This window comes from Alligator mississippiensis, chromosome 2 (assembly GCF_030867095.1).
Source record: "Alligator mississippiensis isolate rAllMis1 chromosome 2, rAllMis1, whole genome shotgun sequence".
NCBI lineage: Eukaryota > Metazoa > Chordata > Crocodylia > Alligatoridae > Alligator > Alligator mississippiensis.
Window position 1 is genome coordinate 292567828 of NC_081825.1, and position 21240 is coordinate 292589067.

Below are 21240 nucleotides of genomic sequence, written 5' to 3' on the forward strand. Positions count from 1 at the left end.
GAAGCAGGCAACAGAACCTTTTCTGATGGCTTGTCTTCAGTTTATTGTAGTTTTGCATTTCAATCTTTTTAGCAGCTTTGTTTTCTAGAAATCTGGGTTTGTCAGTGCTTTACCTTCTTTGCATTTTGACTTTTTCCCACATCTTTCTTGTGGGAGAACTCGGTGGCCTAGTAATAACATTTTTCTCAAATAATATTAGCATGGTAAAGAGATTGATATACTTGGGGTGGATGCTCTGGGAAGTTTTCTGGTATATGGTAGCTATGAACTGTTAACTTTATTTGGAACAGTGGCTCTTTATAAGAGAATGGGTCATGGCTTAGTTTCCTCTTTGAAGGGTGTATGGCAGAAATGGTTGTAATTGTTCTTCATTTCACTTTGACAGTGAAATCATTCACTTTGACAGTGAAGGAAGGAGATCATGAGAGAAGCTTTGGTTTGAAGGTGTATGTGGAAAGAAAGCTCAAGTTATGTCGGAGAGGGAGTCTTATGGAATCAGGATTTACTGGCACTTGCCAGTTGTAGTTTCCAGTGCCTTTTGGGCACAGAGGTTGGTACTGAATTAAAGTCCTGAAACTTAACCTGTCTCAAGTGTTAGCAAAGTAGGTGGCTGTGAAGGATCTTCATCTTGTAGCTCTGCAGTCCCTTCATGTCTCTCAGCAAGAAGAAAGGAAATTCTTGGCTTTCTGAAAGCGGTGGAACGCAGCTGTACTGTTGGGCTCTGGCAGATCAGTAATCCAGCCCTTTCTCCTCTCCCCACGTGACCCAAAAGATGCACTGGGTATTTGTGGAAGGGATGGGAGCTGTGCTGAGGGGTGATGGGGAAATTGGAAACATCCCATTTGTCGCCTTCCCTCTGTGAATATCTGTACATATTCGGTGACTGAAGGTTAAGTCAAGGAGGTTTAGAGGAATGGCTCTCTGGTACAGCCAGATAATGCACATGGATCAGTATTTGGCCTTTAGCGAATAAAATATAAGCTAAGTAACCCACCACAATTCACTTTAGACTACCCATTCTCTGTCCTGATCATAAATTAGACTGGCTGATGGAGGGTGGGGGGGTTTCTATGCCATCTTTTATAATAGTTAAGCTATTATCTAACATACTTTTAGAAACGTATTGCATCTGAGGGTGATGTCACATGACATTTACATAGGTACGATCTGCCTTTATACCAGTGTAAATGTGGACTGGACCCTTGATAATACAACCCTGCACTAGTGTAAATGCCTGTAGTTTGGAGTAAATTTGCTTTTGGGAAAATCAGAGGTCACAATACACCAGTGCATTACACTGGTGTATGATCTGTATGTCAGCAGCTGTAGTCCAGGATTCAGCAGCCTTTTGCCAACACAGGCTGGAGCTTATGAGCTGGCTGTCATTGTGGGCTGGAAGTCTATCTCTCTCCCATCGTTGAGTGTTGGATTCCTGGCCCCTTTGCAGCAAGGGGAGTCTCAGAGGCTGAAGAGCAGCAGGTCTGCAGGGCAGGGGAGCTCTGCAGAGTTGAGGGATGATGCGATGCAGCTGTGTAAGCCCGATTTTTTCCCCCCATGCTGGGTTGCACTTCTTTGCAGGCTGGATCAGATTTCTTTGCAAGCCAGATCCACCTCAGGGGCTGTAGGTTGTCAATCCCTGTTCTAGTCAGTTTAATCCTGAGGTTAAGATAGTTGTTTGCTTGATGGAAACAAGTCATTTCCAACTGCCCATCACCCAGCAGCAAGGCACTGTAGTAGCTCCTATCGCAGACAGCAACTTTGGGAGAACTGGTTGTGTGTCCATTTGGGACACCAGTGTGGTTTTACAAACCACTGTAAGTTACACTGGTGTTAATATGTCTTGGGGGTACACCATGGAGAGTTCTTTTGCCACCCGCTAGGCCTGTGAGAAGCGACTAGTATTTGCTTTGGATTCAGCTGATTTGGGGGACCATGATTCGATTTGGTGATTCGAATCACTGTCTCGAAATGATTCGGCCACCGCTGATTAGGACGAATCTCCAAATCAAACAGGCCCCATCCCCTGCCCACTCTCCCACCCCGTCAATGGCTGCCCTGCCCAACCCCAGCGTCCCAGCACTTTAAATAAAAGAAAAGCCCCACACTCACTGGCTCCTGCCAGGTGGGGAGGTGCGGGGGGTGGGGAGGGCGATCCCTGCTATCCCCTGCTGCTCTGCGTTCCATGGGGGGCTCTGCCATGAGCCCCCAGAAGCCCCGATGGCTGGTCCAGCAGCCGGTGAGTGTGAGGCTTTTCTTTTTTAAAGCACCAGGATGCTGGGGCCAGGCAGGGCAGCCATTGATGGGCCTGGGACAGTAGGCAGGGGTCAGGGGGTGCTCAGGGGGGCTGGGGAAGCAGGCGGGGGTTGGGGGCACTCAGGGGGCTTGGGGAGCAGGTGGAGGATTGGGCCTGGCAGGGGTCTCCCCATGGTCCCCTCCTCTAGCCCCCCTGCCCCCCCATCCCCTACTTACACCACAGAGTCCAGGTCTAGCTCCCTATGGCAGCGAGCGGGGACTGCCCGAATCTCCGAAGCTCTCCAAATCTTTTCTGAATCTTTTTGGAGAGCTTCAAGTTTATTCGGACCTTTATTGGTCTCCTGATTTGATTCGGCAGTTCATCCTCTGAATTGGGCCGAATCTCCTCTGATTCGAATCGGCACCTGAAGCTTCGCACAGCCCTACCACCCACATTGTGAATAAGTCACTTTTTAGCCGTTCATTTATGATAGATTGGTAAGAAACCAGAGGGACGCACCAAAAAACCTGAAATGAGGGAATGAATGAAGCAGAGCTTTAGGGTGCAAGTTTCTAAGTGGTCGTTACTGAGCAAAGTAGGAATTTTAGCTTGGATTGCCCCAGCGACAGCATCGAGCTAATGGCAAGAGTCTTTTGAGATTATGACTAAAAATAGTCATATGACTAAAAATCAGTTATTTTTATCTCTGAGTGGATGGAGAGTAACAGTAACAAAATATGGAGGAAAAGGATTATGACACTAAATTTCAGAAGGAAAGGATTAACATTGGATGTAGAATTAAGAGGTGTTGTTTTATGTAGCAGGAGTTAGAGACAGGCTAATACAGTAAACTTAGAAAGATTTGGATAATCTGACAAGAAGGGAGAAAGGTAGGATGATGAGAGATAACATAATACAGTCAAAGTGCTCAAAATTGACATGATGGATGGAGAAATCGGTGCCTGAGTGGTATTAGGAGCGTAGGAAAACATGGTAAAACATGTTGTGGAAAACTGAAGTAGGTGAAGAGTGGGAATTGAGTAATAGCTGGGGAAAATTGGTAAGATGATGTGGGGCTAGAAATCAGAAAAATGGAAGGCATCTTTTCTAATTTAAAAATAATACGCCTCATTTTAGTTCAGGCCAGTCCTAAAAATAGAAGGCCTATATTTTTTAAGCAGAGAAGCGTAAGCATAAGCAGCATAATGTGTAGGAGAGTTTTAAGTTTTTTAAGTTTTGAAGTGTTGGGCCAAAGATGGTTTTGCTTTGTTTTTTGGGGTATTTTGAGGGTTTTTTTGGTTTTGACTTAGGTCCAAAGTTTTAGCCACGTGCAACTCCTGTTGACATTAGTGGTAGTTGTAAGAAGATAAGAAATGGAAATATGATTTTATTATACTGTTGTGTTTTTTCTGAATTTGTAATCAGGTATAGCAATGCCTTGGCTAATTTATGCCTGGAGGGAAAACATTTTATATATAGTCCAACTATGCTAGAGGGACAAAAACCCATACGCTGTATGTGAGGGTTTCCCCGGCTGTAATTTTCCATTTAGCAAATCTTGATTCCACAGGATTTAGTTATCTCGGATACTATGAAAACTGGGTAACCTGAGTGGAAGGCGTTTTCTGTAATCATTTTTCTCTCAGTTTCGATGGAGCTGAGTTCTTTTAGATGCATGGTCATCATTTTACTAAAATGCTGGGGCCTTTAATATTGTTATGAATAATCTCGGTCTAAGTTCCTGTGTTTCCAGTTTTCTAATGAAACAAAAACAAATGAAACAAAAACTTCAAGTTTGAATGCATTTCTGCCAGAGAAATGATTGGTTTTCCTTTTTTTTTTAATACATTTGCTTTAAAAATCTATGAATCTGCACATAGCACACTGAGACATAGAAGTTTTAAAATGCCATATAATTTGGGGTACCAATTTGGTTCTGCTACCACAAAAGCAAAAAACTTCCATTCGTTCTCTTTACTAGCCATTATAGCAATTATTACAAATTGAAAGTTATAACAATTAGTTCAGCATTAGTAACCTTCAGAGTAAGTTAGTGAAAGTGTCACCTTCCCTAAGCACTTAAATAGAGTTAGGAAATCTGATTTGAGCATTTGGTGGGATGACGATGAACTCCTATATTTCATAAGAATATGTTTCTGGCACTAAATAATATAGTCTGACGGTAGCCACGATTTTTTCCTCTAAGTAGCTGATAGAAAAAAAACCAAACCCACAGAATTGAATTGCAAGTGCAGCCAAGTGTTAAACCACTATAAAAACTCTCAGCAACATAAAGGCAGAAGTGCTAAAACTGGGTTCTGGCAGTCTCCTATTTTCATGTACTCACTAGGCCCTTAAATATGAAGAACATTATATTCCCTTTGTGTGAATACAACGAATACAATGGCTTGCCTAGTACAGCCAAAAGCAAATTAAGTCTTGCTTAGGCATACTGTATAAAGCTACTGGACCAAACTCATCCCTAATATGAGCTCATTGAAGTTGCTTGAATTAAATGAAGAATGAATTGACCCAGGCTATCTGTCCAGTGTCAGGTTTTATAACAGATGGTTTAGACTATGGGCCACTACATTTTAATTATACTTATCAGCTGTCTCTCTTTTTTCATGTACTGTATACATTTCTAAGAACCAGATGTTTGGTACAAGCCATTTACATTCGAATCTTCACGGAGAGACGCATTAACTAACCCAGAATCTAACTGAGGCTAATCCCACATGGAATTCTTTCACCGGAGTCATGTGTGATACTCTCTGGCAAAAGAAAGAGAAGATTTATGAAGGAAAGAAGGCGAGTGAAGTCATTCTGCCTGATACAGGCTAATATACTACTGACCACTGTAGCACAAATCTGTAATGTTTAGGGCACAGACAGAAGTGTGATGGTTTTTGCCAGATCTGGCCACAGAAACTGGTCTATAGCCATGACCAAACACAAGTGCATGGCTGCAGACAGCTTCAAAAATGGCCAGTCGGGTGACAATCTGACCCCTCATTACATGAGGGGTCATATAAGGATGTTTCAAAACAGTGTGTTTTCTGTAACTTCTGTCTGCGAACCTCGAGCTGTTTTGAGAATGGAAGTGGGGAGAGGGAGCAGAGGGAGTTTGGTCTGGTGGGTTTTCAGCCTCTGCTGGAGGGTGGGGCTGGGTATATTGGAGCCCCACCAAGGTGTGTGTGTGGGGGCTACAATTCCCCCATCTCATCCTCCAGTGCTGGCTGGAGAAACCCTAGAACAGGGGTCGGTAACCCTTGGCAAGGGTGGCAGTGTGTGGCATGTGAAAGCATTTTGCTTGGCACGTGCACCTAGGGGTGGATGGCAGAGAAGAGTCCAGGGCTGCACTGCCACAGCAAGGATTGGGCCCCTTGCAGCTCCCCTGCCATCCAGTCTTGGCACGCCAACAACTTACAAGCTGAGCTTGCAGGTGTTTTTGGCACTCTGTCCAAAAACGTTGCCAACCCCTGCCCTAGAACAAGCTCCTTCTGCTTCCTTTCCCCCCTCCAAATCTGAAACAGGGCCAGGCTGAGAGAAAGGAGGGACTGTTGCTAGAGGAAACCAGCTGCAGCCAGCAGCTAGATTCCTCTTTCCCCTGGAACCAACAGTGAATTTATGTGGTCTGGGGCATCGTTGTAACTCAGGTCTCTTCCTGCAAAGCGTTCCTGGTCACAGCGGGGAGCCGCACTTCTGTCTGTACCCAACATCAGTGGTTTACAATCTTTTTTTTCGTTTGAAGACCCCTAAAAAATTTTGTATGACGGTGCAGACCCCTTTGAATTGCAAGTGTATGTATTCACATACTTTTGATCATAGTCATCTTTCGTGAACCCCTTAGACATAGTCCGCGGACCCCTTGGCCCCTGGGAGGTCCACAGACCACAGGTTGAAAACCATTGATTTAAATTATTGCAAACACAAGAGATGAAGGAATACAATGTTGCAATATTAGGAATATGCAGTGTTCATGCACAAAATGCAGCACAAACACAGTGAAGGAAAAAAAAGGCAACTTGCTAATGTCTTACGTGGAAAAGATCCGTTGTTTCCAAGTGCACATGTCACTATAACTTGGCTTATTTCTTAATTTTGTTAAATAACAAAGACTAGGTATGGAAGTGATATGTCTCCAGGGCAAGCCACAAGAGTATCCAGAAGAGACGCTTCATCTCGGAGACATCCCTTTTGAATATTCCTTCTCTTTTTCTTCCTTCATCTTGGTGGTATGGGGGCATTAGTACTTTATTGCTGGTTTATATAATCTGCAAATGTCAACCTCCCGCTTGTGACTTTTGAGCAGGATGGTTAATACCCTACCCTACCCTACCCTACCCTACCCTACCCTACCCTACCCATCACTTGCCACTTGTTCCACATCTCCCTGTTCCAAGTGGGGATTCAGGACTCAGCCCTGTGATCATTAATATCAAAGCTCCTGTGGACATCAGTGGTGCAAGGTGAGTGGTCTGCGCTCCTATTTGAAGGGTGTAGGTGGTTTATGCAGTGGTGAGGCTCCATATTCTGACTTGGAGCCATATCAGCAATTCTAGCCCTGAACACAGTTCTGCAAGAGGTGATAAATCAAAGAAGCTGCTTTTTAATTTTCCTGTACCAATGCTTTGATTGGTGCCTCTGAGATTTTGTTACATTAATTGATTACCTAGAAGACCTGCGAGTACATGCGGTATACTGGGAGATTTATTTTTACGTTAACTCTAGAAAAGAAGCATTAAGGAGCTAACCACGGATTTTAGGGCTAAGTTCTACGTAAGTAGCTCAATTTGAGAATTTCTTTAGGGAGTGATTTGCTTGTGAAATTTCAAACAGCTCATAAGTCATGTGGCAGTACCTGAATTGCACTGTACAGTAATGTACTTGCAGAAGGTAAGCCTGTAGGTTTATCAAATACAATATAAGTTATCAGTAGCCCCCAAAATTCATTACTTTCCAGACTCTCTAGAGTCTTCATCCTGAGATTTTTTTTTCCACTTCTATGAAATAATAGGTCAGTGAAGGTTTAATAGCGCTGCCCAGAAAAGGATGCATCTTGCATAGTCCTTTTGGTGCATCATATTAGTGGCTCACAGGCATCCTTTAATTATCTAGTATACACAGATATTTCTCCTCGGTTATTTCCAAGTGATTGGCCACAATAAGAAAAATCCTTATTAATCCCAGCATGCATGACCTTACATGTCATACATCCTCAGTTAAATTTCATCACATTTTTTCCACTTCTTAATGCATACTTTTCTTTCCATATCTCCCAAGTCCTTGTGTAAAGTGATGATGCCCCCTCTTTTGCATCATTAGATGCCATTAACATGCTACTGTTTTTTGTGTCAAGATAATCATTGGATAATATTTAGTAAAACCAGTCCCAAAACAGATCATTAAGTACCTTCATGTAACCTCAGTTAATCCTGAAAGTTCCCCGTTCAACACTGTTTACAACTTCCCTTTACCAAGTCCCTTAAAATGTTGTAGTAAATCCTCACCTTCACCTCAGTTGATCATTTTCCATGTGGACATGCATTGAGTACTTCATAGAAATCCAGCAAATGAGCTCTGTTGCATTTCTTTTGCTTGAAAAAAAATCAGTTGTCATTTCAAAGAGATATCTGATTAATCTATTTTGGGTAGACCAATGCTTCATTTCCCCCCTTTCCTGTTTTCAGCCATGTCTTTATTCTTTCCTTGAAAAGCGACTCTAAATGTTTTCCTGCTGTTGAGGTCAGTCTAATGAGCTGTAGTTTTCCCATATCAGTTTTTCTCCTTTCTTAAATGCTTTATTTATTCATGTGCCATCCTTGCTTAGAAAAGCTCAGTAAAAACAAAGTAACTTATGAAAGCATATAAAATATGAAATAAGATGTATACCACTGTAACGAAAAGACCCCAAACAACGCCCCAACTTAACCTTGCTTGTTAAATGCCTGCCAAAGCAAAAGGGTTCTTGTAGTTCTTCCAGAAGATGTCCAGGCTCAGACTTTGGCAAGTCACAATGGGGAGGGAGTTTCACAGCAGAAGATCTACTACCAACAATGGCCTCCCGCATGTTTTTGACAAGTGATCTTGACACAGATGAAGTTTGTTCTCGACTGACCTTAGAGATCGAAGTGGGACATAAGGGCAAAGGCAGTCCTCTACGTACAAAGGGCTGCAACCATGGTCCGGGTTCCCCCTGCACTGGCAATATGGCATGATTGGGATCTGATTCTTGATCCTACAATTGATCAGATCTCATCGGGCTTTTAAGTGAGCATCTGAAAAGGGTCAACAACTGGTTGACCCCAGTTGTCTTTCCTGCCTAGTGCAAAGGAGCTGGACCTGATGATTTTGCGAGGTCCCTTCCAGCCCCTTACAATCTATGAATTTGTTAGAGACCAAAGTCCCATTTAAAAAACGGCTTAAAAGCCTGAGCCCTGTTGACTTCCAATGAAATTTAGGTTCCTAAATTCATAGGTCACTTCTGAAAATGGGATTTGGTCTCATGAGTCACTTAAGTGTTCTTGTAAAATTCATCCTAAATGTTTTACTGAATACGGGTCTTTGTGAGAAAAAACATGATTTTTTCACAATGCCTTTGTGGGGAAAGAAAGCTTTAGATGGGATTTTTTTTTTTTTAATTATGCCATTTCTCAGAAATTAAGTCTTAACATACTATTATATAATATCAGTTTTTTAAAGCATCCTTTCTCTTGGTAGTTGATGCCTTTAGAATTGTAGTTCCCAGCATGGTACTTGGTTTCTGCAAGCTCTTGCAAAGTACTGTTGCAAAGTAGGAGCTTCAGGTGAGGAAATGCAGCATCAGTGCAGACACAATAACTCAAGCAGAGCTTTGCAATGAGGCTGCTCACACCTCGTCTAGACGAGGTGGATGTTTGGAGTCATGAAGACATTTCCTGTGTTGATCTTAAGAACAAAAATCCAGAGTTGGATGATGGAGCAGACTTGGAGCCTCTGTGATGCAGGTCCCTGGGCTAGATGAACCTGTGGTCTGGCCCATTATGGAAATTCTTCTGTTCCTACACTGCAGTGTTGACATAATCTGAATCATGTCAGGGCTATCGAATAGGATGTTTTATCATTTGCATCCTTAAAGAAAAGGTCCTTTAGTGTGTGATACTGGGAGGGGAAATCTGCTGAATTATTTGTAATAACAGCCTTCTTGATTAATTGGGGATCCCTCTCCTAGGAAAGGTTCCCTTCCCAGTATTAATGCGTATCTTCCTCCTGGTTTTTTATTTTTTTACCTTCATGCATATTGCAAAGCTCATTTTTTGTTCTTCTCCTGGCTTTTTCTGGGACAGTAATTTTTTGTTCCATAATGTGGTAGCAGTTCCAGTTGTATGGACCTCTGAGGATTTCATGTTTTGGACATTATTGCTAATTTGTATGTTGTATTATTTTTGGTACATGTGTTCAAAGCTAAAAAAAAATAAATCCTGAAATAAATAAAGTGGGGGAAAAAAATTTAAAATGTGCCTAAGGAAAAGAATCCACATCCTGTAATATTAAAAATTAGAGAACAATTAACATTTCAGTGTGCTTGAAAATAATCCAGATGTTTAGACTTGCTATCAGTGTGTTTAGCTAGAGGAAGGCAGAATGCTATACCCTTTTTTTTTTAATGTTTTGTTTGAAAGAATAATTTCTAAACCTTAGGGAAGACTTGCTAGGCTATCAAGTAACTAATTTATTCAATTACAAGGCTTTTATGAGGGAATGCAATTTGGTTATTCTGTGAAATATTTTCTTTTCAATTGAAGATGCATCCTTTTCAGCCTCTTCATAGATCATGTTGAATTCAGTAACACTTAAAATTGTGCTAGCACACTTGGGATAGCAGAAATGGCATTTTAAAATCAAACAAATGTACTTTATTCTAAGGGGAACATCTCATCCTGTTTCATGACTGTGAATAAAAATATTCTTGCAGAATATTGCAAATTATATTTGCTAGGTTTTTAAAAAATGTGCCATCCAGAGAGCTGTGGAGTCTACAGCAATTTTGAAAGTTGCACTAGATCAGGGGTGCTCAACCTCCAGCTTGCAGGGCAAATGTAGCCTGCAGAGCCATAGGGATCTGGTTTGAGGGTTTCCCGATGGATCGGGAAATATGGCAGCAGTGGTAATAAATATGGCCACCTTGCCCTGCTGTCAAATTCCCAAACCCTGAGCCCCACACAGCACAATGGGGTCATGTCATGCCCCCTCCCCCAGTGGCTGGATGTGGCTGGGCCATGCCCTTCCCTCTGCAGTGGATGGGGCTGGTCCACACTCCCTTCCCCACACTGGGCCAGGTTGGGGCCAGCTCATGCCCCCTTTTCACCTGTAGAGCCAACTTGGGGTTGGGCCATGCCTCCTGCCCCCCCTCCCCCATGGTGCCATGTTGGAGCCGAGATGCCCCCTGCCCCCCTCTGTATGGCCAGATGGAGCCCTGCTGTAACAGTCCTGTGCTGGATCAAGACCATCAGCTGGATCTGGCCTGCAGATGGCCTAAGCAGTGCCCATCCAGGCCACAGCCCAAAAAAGGTTGAGCCACCCCTGGTCTAGATCAGTTCTCAAGAGTCTGGCCAGCACTGAATGCTCCTAAAAGACTGTATGCTAGATGCAAGTGACATTGTGTCCATCTGTCTGTCTGTCTGTCTCTCTGCCCATCTTCTGCCTTATTCACACAGAAAACCCACGCTTAAAATATTGCCTAGGTTTCAGAGTTAGGTCCTTACCCTCCCTGGACAAAATCTGAGTGTCTCTTGCAATGCACAGGTGTCCTAGAACTTTTTGAAGGTGAAGTCACCACAATTTTTTGATGTCCATTTTTCTATAGCCTCGTTCACAGAAATAGCTGAATGCTTTTGGCTAAGACTTCTGGAAAATTTCAGCTTATGTGCTTAAAGGGTGTAAAATTATAAGCAGCTGGAAATGGGGCATTATAATGGGAAGCATCAGACAGCCTGATAACAGGATAGCCCTATAATCACTGGTTTACCCAGTGGTATAATCGCTTGCTTACCCACCCCACCAAAACTAAATCTCTTTGCCCTTCCTACTACTATGCGGGTTTGAGAAAATTGAACTTGCAGGACTCTTACGTCAGCAAACTTGGCTCTTTGGTTAACCTTGGAAGGGGTAAATGAGCTTCAGTCGAATCATTTTTCACTGAAAATGTTTTTTCCTACTATGTGCAGAATTTTAAGCAGAAGTCTGGGTCACTGCTGACATCTGAATGTTCAAAGACCACATGAGGCACTGCATACTATATTATCGCCCCTGATGGCTTCCCATGGCTATTAAAATAAAGGCTCCTAAAGAGAGTCTACCACCTCTGTTATTTCCAAAAGAACAAAACTGAATCAGATCTACAAGGCTGTCTGTGTAGTCAACTATACAAATTGATAGTACCCAAACTGCTGCCTAATCTGAAGAAATCAGCAGGGATTAGCTACTTTCTCTTCATTGCCAAGAATAGATTTGTAACCAACCAAATTTGCATATCTTACACCAGGTAGAGGAGGGTTCAAGAAGCTGAAATCTTGCCTGAAGAAGGAAGATTATAGACTGAACAACAGTTGGTCAGCTTTTGACCTTCAGAAGAATAGAGCCTTAGCAATACAATGCTTCCAAGTGTAAGGTGCTCCATCTGGGGGCAAACAACCCTTAACACACGTACAGGCTTGGTTATGACAGCTTGACTTGCACCACGGCCGAAAGGGACCTCGGGATAGTGATTAACCATCACATGAACGTGAGCCGGCAGTGTGAAGCAATGGTCGGCAGGGCAAACAACACTCTGGCATGTATCAACCGATGCATCTTGTGTAAAACTAAGGAAGTGATACTCCTGCTGTACTCAGTGCTGGTGAGACCGCAGTTGGAGTACTGCATCCAGTTCTGGGCCATACACTTCAGAAAGGACGTGAAAAAACTTGAGAGGGTCCAGAAAAGAGCCACCCATATGATCAGGGACTTGCAAGGCAAGCCATATGAGGAAAGGCTGAGGGACCTGGGACTCTTCAGCCTAAACAAGAGAAAGTTGAGAGGGGACTTGATAGCAGCTTACTGCTGTATCAGGACTGCATCAGGAGCTCGGTGAGCAACTGTTCACTAGGGCACCCCTGAGGAAGACCAGAACCAATAGATATAAACTCCTGGAAGACTGCTTCAGGCTCAATTCCAGGAAAAACTCCTTCACAGTCAGAGTGTCCAGACTGTGGAAGAAATTCCCTCCAGAGGTGGTGCAGTCACCTACCCTGGAGGTTTTCAAGAGGAGGCTGGACAGTCACCTGGCTGGGGTCACTTGATCCCAGTTGTCTTCCTGCCTAGAGCAGCGGGGCTGGACCCGATGATCTATAGAGGCGGAGCATCACCTCCTTTGATCTATGCGGCACTGGTCAGGCCGCAGTTGGAGTACTGTGTCCAGTTTTGGGTACCGCACTTCAAGAGGGATGCGGGGAATCTCGAGAGGGTCCAGAGAAGGGCCACTCGCATGATTAGTGGCCTTCAGGAAAGACCCTATGGGGGGAGGTTGAGAGAGCTGAATCTCTTCAGCCTTCACGAGAGACGGCTGAGGGGAGATCTTGTGGCCACCTATAAATTTATTAGGGGAGGTCAACAGGGAATAGGGGATGCGCTGTTTACTAAGGTGCCCCAGGGAGTGACTAGGAATAACTGGTGTAAACTAGTTGAGACCGGATTTAGGTTATATATTAGGAAGAAATTTTTCACAGTAAGGGTGGCCAGGATCTGGAATGGGCTTCCAAGAGAGGTGGCGTTATCACCTAGCTTGGAGGTGTTCAAGAAGAGGCTAGATAGTCACCTGGCTGGGGTCGTCTGACCTCGGTCCTCTTTCCAGCCAAGGGCCTGAATTGGTGACCACTGAAATCAACAGGGAGATTTTCCATTGACTTCAGTGGATTTTGAATCATACCTTGAACTTTTTAAGATAAGACCTATGAAAGAGACAGCTTTTATATGCTATTTTTGATTTGATGTTTCAAACCATGACAAAAGAAATGGTTTTTCTGGGTAAATGATTTTTCAGTTGGAAGCATTCAGAAGAGCAGGCAAGCTGTAAGTTGAGTGAATGCCCTCATTTGGTGACATGATTTAACACCCTGGCCACAACCCTTTCATTTCCTGAGGTGTGGGTTTTGGATTGTTTCTCCTCACAATACAATTTGATGTTCTCAGAGATAGGACATGTCGTTCAAAAAATATTGCAAACAATTGGCTCAATTGACTTGCTGTCCACTTACACTAATGTAATGACAAATGATCCTCCTGGGAAGCTGGATCTTCAGTGTCACAGCTGAATTTACGATTATGTAAAGAGTACTGTGAGAAAACTGGACGATGTCCTTAGCTGAATCCTTAGGTTACCCTACTTGGATTACTCTTCCCTACATTTCTATTCCTCTAAATGCTGGTGCCAAAACAGGCCACCCTCTTCACTTTCCCCTGCTTATTCAAAACCATTTTGGGTTTCCAATGTATACATTTTTGAATACTGATGACTTATGATTCATTTATAATGTAAATAAAACTAAAAGAAGAAAGAAAATACAGTCAACTAACCAGCTACTGATTTTTTTTCTTTTTAATCTATGTAAACCTGCACTTAAAGTTGCATGAATCTAACGCTGAACCCAGCTTCATTTAATTTATTCTACCAAAGAGACTTCTGTTGAAGCTTTGGCAAAGCCAGGCATGAACAATTACATAATTTTCCTCAGGAGATGCTGTATGTTGGTGGAAGAAGCAGGTGCCAATTCGGGCACAGGACAGTTTTTAAACACATTTCTTCTACAGGACTGCTCTCTATAAGACTACTCACACGCATCAAATTATGTACATAAGTGCTTTGACGAATGAAGCCCTGGGGCACTGTCCTCTGGGGGAAAAAAATTTCAATTGCTGTCTGTCAGCTGGTCACCTTTAATTCAGTAAGATCTGTAAATCAAATACTGGCTTTCTGGACCTAAGAATAAAAATAAATCTCTTATTTTCTGGCCTTGAAACAACTGATTGAACTCAGTTGGCTTTGAAATTAGTAGATATCCAAACAAGTTTCACAACAGTACTATTTGGGGTAAGATATTTATCAGGGAAAATTGAATGATCCTCTGTATTTATTGCTAGATAAATTGGACCACTCAGCTGTACAAATAAGAAGGCAGTGGTGATCTGGGTGTGGGAAAGCAGGTACTTTGCAATATAACTTTTTCCCAGAATTAAAACTAAGTGTTGGTTAGGACAGTAATTGTACTGGTGCTGAACTGTCTTTATAACTTTGAAAGTGAAAACCGTGTGTTCTGTGGGGTAGGACTGTCTTTATGCTCAGTGTAGAGGGACTGTCACAATGGGATCTGAGTCCACCGGGTTTCCAACACACTACTGCAGTGCAAACAGTCATGATAAAGGACTTCTAACATTTAGTCTCAGCTCTGATGATAACTCCTGAGCATCCCCATACTTAACGTTTAGATGCTTGACCCCAGGAATATAATCCACAGCTTGGCTTGCAGTGCTGAAGACAGAGAAACAGGCTTTAAGAATGGGATGCTGGAGCAAGCAAATGCCTAAACCAGTCAACAGGAAATGTTGAAGAGAAGGTATGTCTGAAATCCTGCTCCTCTCTGGAGCTTAGTTGCCTCCCTGCAGCTCTGAATAGGCACCTTCAAGAGCCTGGGATTCACCACTGAAAACCTCCTCTCTAACTTAAGAGGGCTAAACCCTCCCTTTGGAGAAGAATGAGTGGCTTGCACCTTTTTGAGACATGGTATAAGGACCTGGTAGGGTGGTGGCTATCTTTTATACAATAGCCTTGGATTTAGAGTGTTTGCCCAAGAAGTGGGAGAAGAGGGATCAGTACCCTGCCCAGCTGGTGGGTTTTTACCCCCACATCTCCTAGAAGTGTGTCCTAACCCCACATGAGAAGGAAGTCTAGGCTGGGGGCAGTTTCCACCCTTCATGCTGAAGATGAGCTACTGTGTGAAAAGGAATTCAAGATACCTGGGGCCAGGAGAAACAGCACAAGAGGGAGCCTGACCCCCTCTTCACAGATGAGCACTCCCCTAAGATGTGGGAAATGTGCATTTTAGCTCCCCCAAGCTACTAAAGGGCACTGAATCCAAATTCTCCACTTCCAAGAGAAGTGCGCCAGCCATTAGCCTCTTATATTAAAGGTGGGCGTCTTCAGTGTTGTTGAACCAAAGTGAGCGTGGCAGCTGTGTTTTGTGCCAAACTCAATGATCAGTCTATGTAACCTTATTTGGAGTGCACCTCCTAGATTGAAGCTTTTAGGAGACTTAGACCCAGAGAAGGTTAGTTTGTGAATCTCAGTGGCACTTAAGTGTGAGGTAGCGGCCAATAGGGCTGTGCGATGCTTCGGTTCCTGATTTGATTTCGCAGATTTGGCCCAACTCGGTGGCCGAATCTCCAAATCTGAATCAAATCAGAGGACCCTTTAATCTCTCCAAATCAAATCGGAACCCTCCTAATCCATTCGGAAAGATTTGGTGATTTGGACATAGACACAGCTTTAAATGTTTTTTCTGCATACTTCTAGGTAGCAGGTGGCTCACGACTGCTGTGATGCTGGGGCACATGGAGTGTCCCACAGGAGTGTGGGGGGCTCCCAGAAGCACTTCTTGTCTACTTCCGGGTCTGCCGGGGAGTGCGCTGAGGGGGGCCCCCCCGACTCAGCGACTGGTACCTCCTGGGTTGGGGGGGGAGGGCTCCCGGAGTTCTTCTGCAGCTGATTGCCAAACCAGGGGGGGCCTGAGGGGGCCCCCAGTGTGCTCCCCCATGGACCTGGAAGTGGACTGGAAATACTTCTGGTCCACTTCTGGGTTCACCGGGGAGCATGTTGAGGCCCCCCCCCCCCCCCCCCCCGCACTCCTGTGGGGCACTCCATCCGCCCCACCACTGCAGTGATCATGAGCGGCACTGATTACCTCAAGGTATGTAGAAATAAGTTTTAAAGCTGCGTCTATGTCTGAATTGCTGATTCTCCGATTCAGCATCAAATCTCCAAATTCAGATTCGGCTGAATCAAATCAGGGACAGTGATCCGAATCAATTAATCAAATCACTGTCCCTGTTGAGTAGGGCCTGCTTCGCACACCCCTAGTGACCAAGGTTCACAGACTTGCCAAGATGGAGGCAGCTCTGAGTATGTGCAGTAGCAGAACTCTGGATGCCAAAGGAATTTTACTGGTAAAAATGGAGGTGCCACCTTCAGGCAATGAGCTGCCTAAGCACTTCCGTGGGCTTGCACATTCACTTTTGGTTTGGTTTTGCCAAATATAAGATAGAAATAAAACACACTGGCCAGGTGCAGGTGCAGACTGTCCTCTTCCCTAATTGACTTCACAACAGGTTCTTGGAATCTTTTAGTCACAGTCTCTAATTTGCACAGAGATAGTTGGTCATGTTCATCTGAAGTCGGTCAGAAAATAGGGCAGGATAGCACCTTAGAGACTAACTGAGGTTGAACTGCTTGAATTAATTACTGCCTAAGGTGCCACCTGCTCTACCCTCTGCCAGTTGCTAATTCATCAAGCACTAACTTCAGTATGAATGAATGAATGAATGAATGAATGAATGAATGAATGAATTTGGTGTACTGTATTGTATTCTTCAGCAATTTTGGTTTTATATGTATATTGTTGCTTTTGCCTTATATCTGCTGTCTTGTAGACTATAGTTGTAATGGACTCAGTCCAGTCCCCTTTGAAGTCTATGGGTATTTTTCCCAGGTTATTGGATAAGACCCACAGTGCATAATGTCCAAATAGCCAACATATTACAAAGCAAACAAGTACCTGTTCAGTTAAAACTCCGAATAATAAACTACAGCTATACCTAGCATAAAGTTGAAAGATGGAAAAATCCACTTTCTTAGTGTTAGAAGCAAGATTTGTGATGAAAGCTAATGTATTTTATAGGTCCAACTGGTGTAATTGGGAGAGAATACAGACAAGCTTTTGGTCCTCAAATGCCCTTCATTAGGTCTCCTTAGCATTAGTCATTATGTGCATTTGAATGCAGGGATAGGACTTTAAGGATTTGAGGATCTGAGACAGAAATACCAACTGAATTTGAAAAGAATAGAGTCTCCTCAGTTGAACTTAGAAACATCAGATGTAGTTTACCCTTCAGACGCTGTGTTTCATAAGGAGCACAGACGCATGAGGGTTTAAGGTTCTTTTTGATATTAAAAATAACTTCAGAAACTCCAATATTTTACAGTTTGATAATATAATTAGCTAGTGTTTTGACTAGAGTGATTTGATGATAATGTACAAAAAAGGGTAATTTAATCTTGGCAAAGAAATGAAGAATATTTACTTCTTTCCTTTCTCTGTCTTAATTTCTACTTCAGATTAAACATTTTGGCTGCTGAATATTTAACGTTTGAAATTTCCCTGTATAAGTCTTCTGTTTTGAATCATTATTTAACTTGGTGAAAAAGTGAGTTATATCCTGGGATTGTAGAGCATTGAGAGCCTATTGTTTTTCTTTTTTTCACATGTGTGATCTCCTGCCATGTGCAAACCTTCAACTTCTTCTGGGAGAGTTGCTGCTCTCCCAGTAAAAACCCCAAATGCACACATGTTCAGGATTTTTCTCCCAGAGCAAAAATGGCTGCTTCAGGAGAAAAATAATTCCAGGAGCAACTGGAGTTAAATCATTTTCAGGAGAGTTTCTCCTGGGAGAGCAAAGGTCTGTATATGTTTCCTTCTGAGAGAAGCCACTGCACAGACCTCCAGCATCCCAGAGTCCCTTCCCTCCTGCCCTTTCCCCCCCTCCTTACCCGGGGAGATAGTGTCTTGTTCAGGCTGGATATTAATGCTCCAGCCAAGCATGGAGCAGATCATGCACCCTTATAAATCCCCACACTGTGCTGTAGGGAGACAGCCCCTGATCCTGAGCAGTCAGGATCAGCAGATCAGGGCTGTCCTGTACATAGCTGCTATCTGTCTCCAGGCTGACTGAGGTAGCCTGCAGAGCACACTGAGATGTGCGCACAGGGGTCTCCTGGCTGCGCAGTGTCAGCACTGCAAGCTCTCTGATCTTAAAGGGCTCAGTATTCAAGTGCCTGTTCAGGGAACTCCAGGTAAGTTTTTTTCTATAGGAAACGCCCCAGGGAGAATTCTCCCAGATCACTTGAATGTTATGTACACAGCCTCTGTTCACGTTCTTTGGGAATCTCTTATGTGCATTAAAAGGGCTAGACCCACATTTTTCTATTATTTTTCCCTATTTTTCTCTGCTTGTATTTGCTTAAACACTTGTACTTGTTGATTTTAAAAAATGGTGTAGGAAAATACCTACATAGTCTGGTGACCAGCAAATTAATTATCTTTATGTGCAAAGGCATATAGATTTCTAATCAGTGGCTTGTGTTCTATACCACACCCTCAAAGGGCAACTGGTTCTCATTTACTGGGTGAGTACTCTACCTTTGAATAAGTGAGGTATCATTTTACATAATAAGGGTATCAGTTATACCAGATGCACCTAAAAATAAGAAATGTAGACCCTCTCTTTACAGGGTGGTACCTAGCCACTCTCTAAGGTAAGGATGAGGGTAGATATATGGGCAGATCATTTCACATCTGTTCTTGATAGCAATTCTTGCACCTTCCTCTGAAGCATCTCCCTGTCCAGGCTATAGGATTTTGGATTAGATAGATCATAGGTTTGCCTAATATGACATTCCCATGCTCTAATTTAATATCCTGTGGATGCGGTTCTTTGAAAAACTTAGAAAGGACTCTATCTTGATTATGTACTTCGGTTGGGGTCTGATACACTTCCACTAATGTTAAAACACACTTGGTTTATTTTAAAATAATCCCTAGTGCTATTCCTATTCTCATGATTTGGTTTGACCTACAAACTAGCTTATTCTGTAAGTGCCAAACTTTGAACTGAGCTATTGAGAATTACAGTAGCGGAATTTGTCTTGAATTGACAGTTTTCTCTATTTAAATATTTAATGAATACTTAATTAGAGCAAAAACAAGAGTCAGGGGATTGTGTGTTGCATTAATATTGTATTTCAAATGAAGTAATGGATTTTATTCTTTTCTAGGGGATCAGCAGCCTCTTCAGTTCCTTGAAAGTGGTGCGTCTTCTACGACTTGGTCGTGTTGCCAGGAAATTGGACCATTATCTAGAATATGGTGCTGCAGTACTGGTGCTGTTGGTCTGTGTATTTGGACTAGTGGCCCACTGGCTAGCCTGTATATGGTACAGCATTGGGGATTATGAGGTGATCGATGAAGTCACTAATACAATCAAAACAGATAGCTGGCTCTACCAGTTGGCATTGAGTATCGGGACCCCATATCGGTACAACACTACTGGCTCAGGGCAGTGGGAAGGAGGACCCAGTAAAGACTCATTGTACATATCCTCTCTCTACTTTACCATGACAAGCCTTACAACAATAGGATTTGGAAACATTGCTCCTACCACTGATGGAGAGAAGATTTTTTCAGTAGCCATGATGATGGTTGGCTGTAAGTAGAATGGTCTTACTGTGTTCTGTCTTATTTTGCATGTACATATTTATCTTCCAGCATTCAATATGGCATATTTTAAAGCACATGCATTGGATTGTTACCATTACTATTAGTTGCACATATAGTATCCCATGATTGCCATCAGGACTCTTGACAGACATATATTTTAGCATGTTGCATTGCACATAAGTAAACACGGAATAAAGCTGGTGATATAGAAGCAAAAGTTATCTGATCATGACTTGGAAGATGTATATAGTGCTTAAGGAGATCTGATCAAAATTATATAGTATATGCCAGGATTTCTTCTTTGCATTTTAAAAATCTGAGTATGCGTCAAGTATTGAATTGGGTTAAAAACTTGCACTCTCAGACTCATGGGGCCAATTGAATTCACCTGATATATTTTTTTAAATGAACTCCCTCTAGCTAGTTTTCAGAAAGGTGCTGTGCCTTTTATGACATTGGTTGGGTTTTAATGTAAGCTCTATTTTTATCTACTGAGATGGTATCCTTTGTCACCATGGAAGCTGAAGGTAGAGGAGGTCATTAGAAGACATAGTATTGTACCTCTTCTTAGTTTCCTGCTGTGTCGCAGCTCCTCTCAAATGCTTTTCAAATGACAGCGCAAAGGAAGATTTCTTATCTCAGATACTATCTCATGGCTCTAGGTGAGAACACTATGCAACTTTTCAGGTTAACAAGAATCTTCAAAATATAGTGTAGTTTGAGCAGCGGGCATAGGGAACCAGGGGGCTGTTGAAAAATTTAATACACTAATAAAATCATTGGGAAAATGGTAAATTATTTCTTTGCTTAAATAATTAAAGAAAGTGCTTCTGTTGTGCTTTACATTCTCAAAGGTTTGTATAGTGACTGAGTAATTATGTAACAAGTGTGCAAACAGCACCTTTTGAAATTAGGAGCTGTGTAATCTCTCTACTAATTTAGTTCAGCGCCACCTTATGTCCTTTACAAAATACATAACTGTAAATGGCAAGTCTTTTTTGTGTCCTAAAGCTTTTCTAGATGTCCCATATTATTAAATCTATTCATATTTTTAATATGATTTTTAATGTGTTCTATTGTTTCAGGAATCTGATAGCATGCTTGCTGTGTGGTTTGATATGATTTGTGCTTAAGCAGCATCTTCGCATATTGCAGTGCACTTCACAGTCTCTAAAATTCAGTTCCCAAGCTATGTCATTACTGAGCCACTGTGGATACACTGTAGGAAATATACAGGCGGTGGTGGACTGCAAATGCTTTTCTCTTGATTCTGCTAGATGGTGTTTACAGAGGTCCAAGGACTGGGAGAACTGAGTGGTTTTGCAGCATCTTTGACTTTTCTGCAGACCACTGGTGAGGTGCAGGGGAAGGGAGCAGGAAATAGAGCTTGCAGCATTCTCCAAGTTTGCTACCACTGAATACACTATAGACTAATTGGAAAAT

General features: G+C 42.7%; 1 protein-coding gene across 1 annotated transcript in view; it reads left to right on the forward strand.

Annotated features, from left to right (window-relative positions):
• The window catches only part of KCNH5 (potassium voltage-gated channel subfamily H member 5), a 271205-nt gene that overhangs the window by 78498 nt on the left and 171467 nt on the right, over positions 1–21240 (forward strand). The window contains exon 7 of the mRNA XM_014598759.3: positions 19356–19785. Within this exon, the coding sequence (XP_014454245.1) occupies positions 19356–19785 (430 nt within the window). The remainder of the gene's footprint in view (positions 1–19355; positions 19786–21240) is intronic.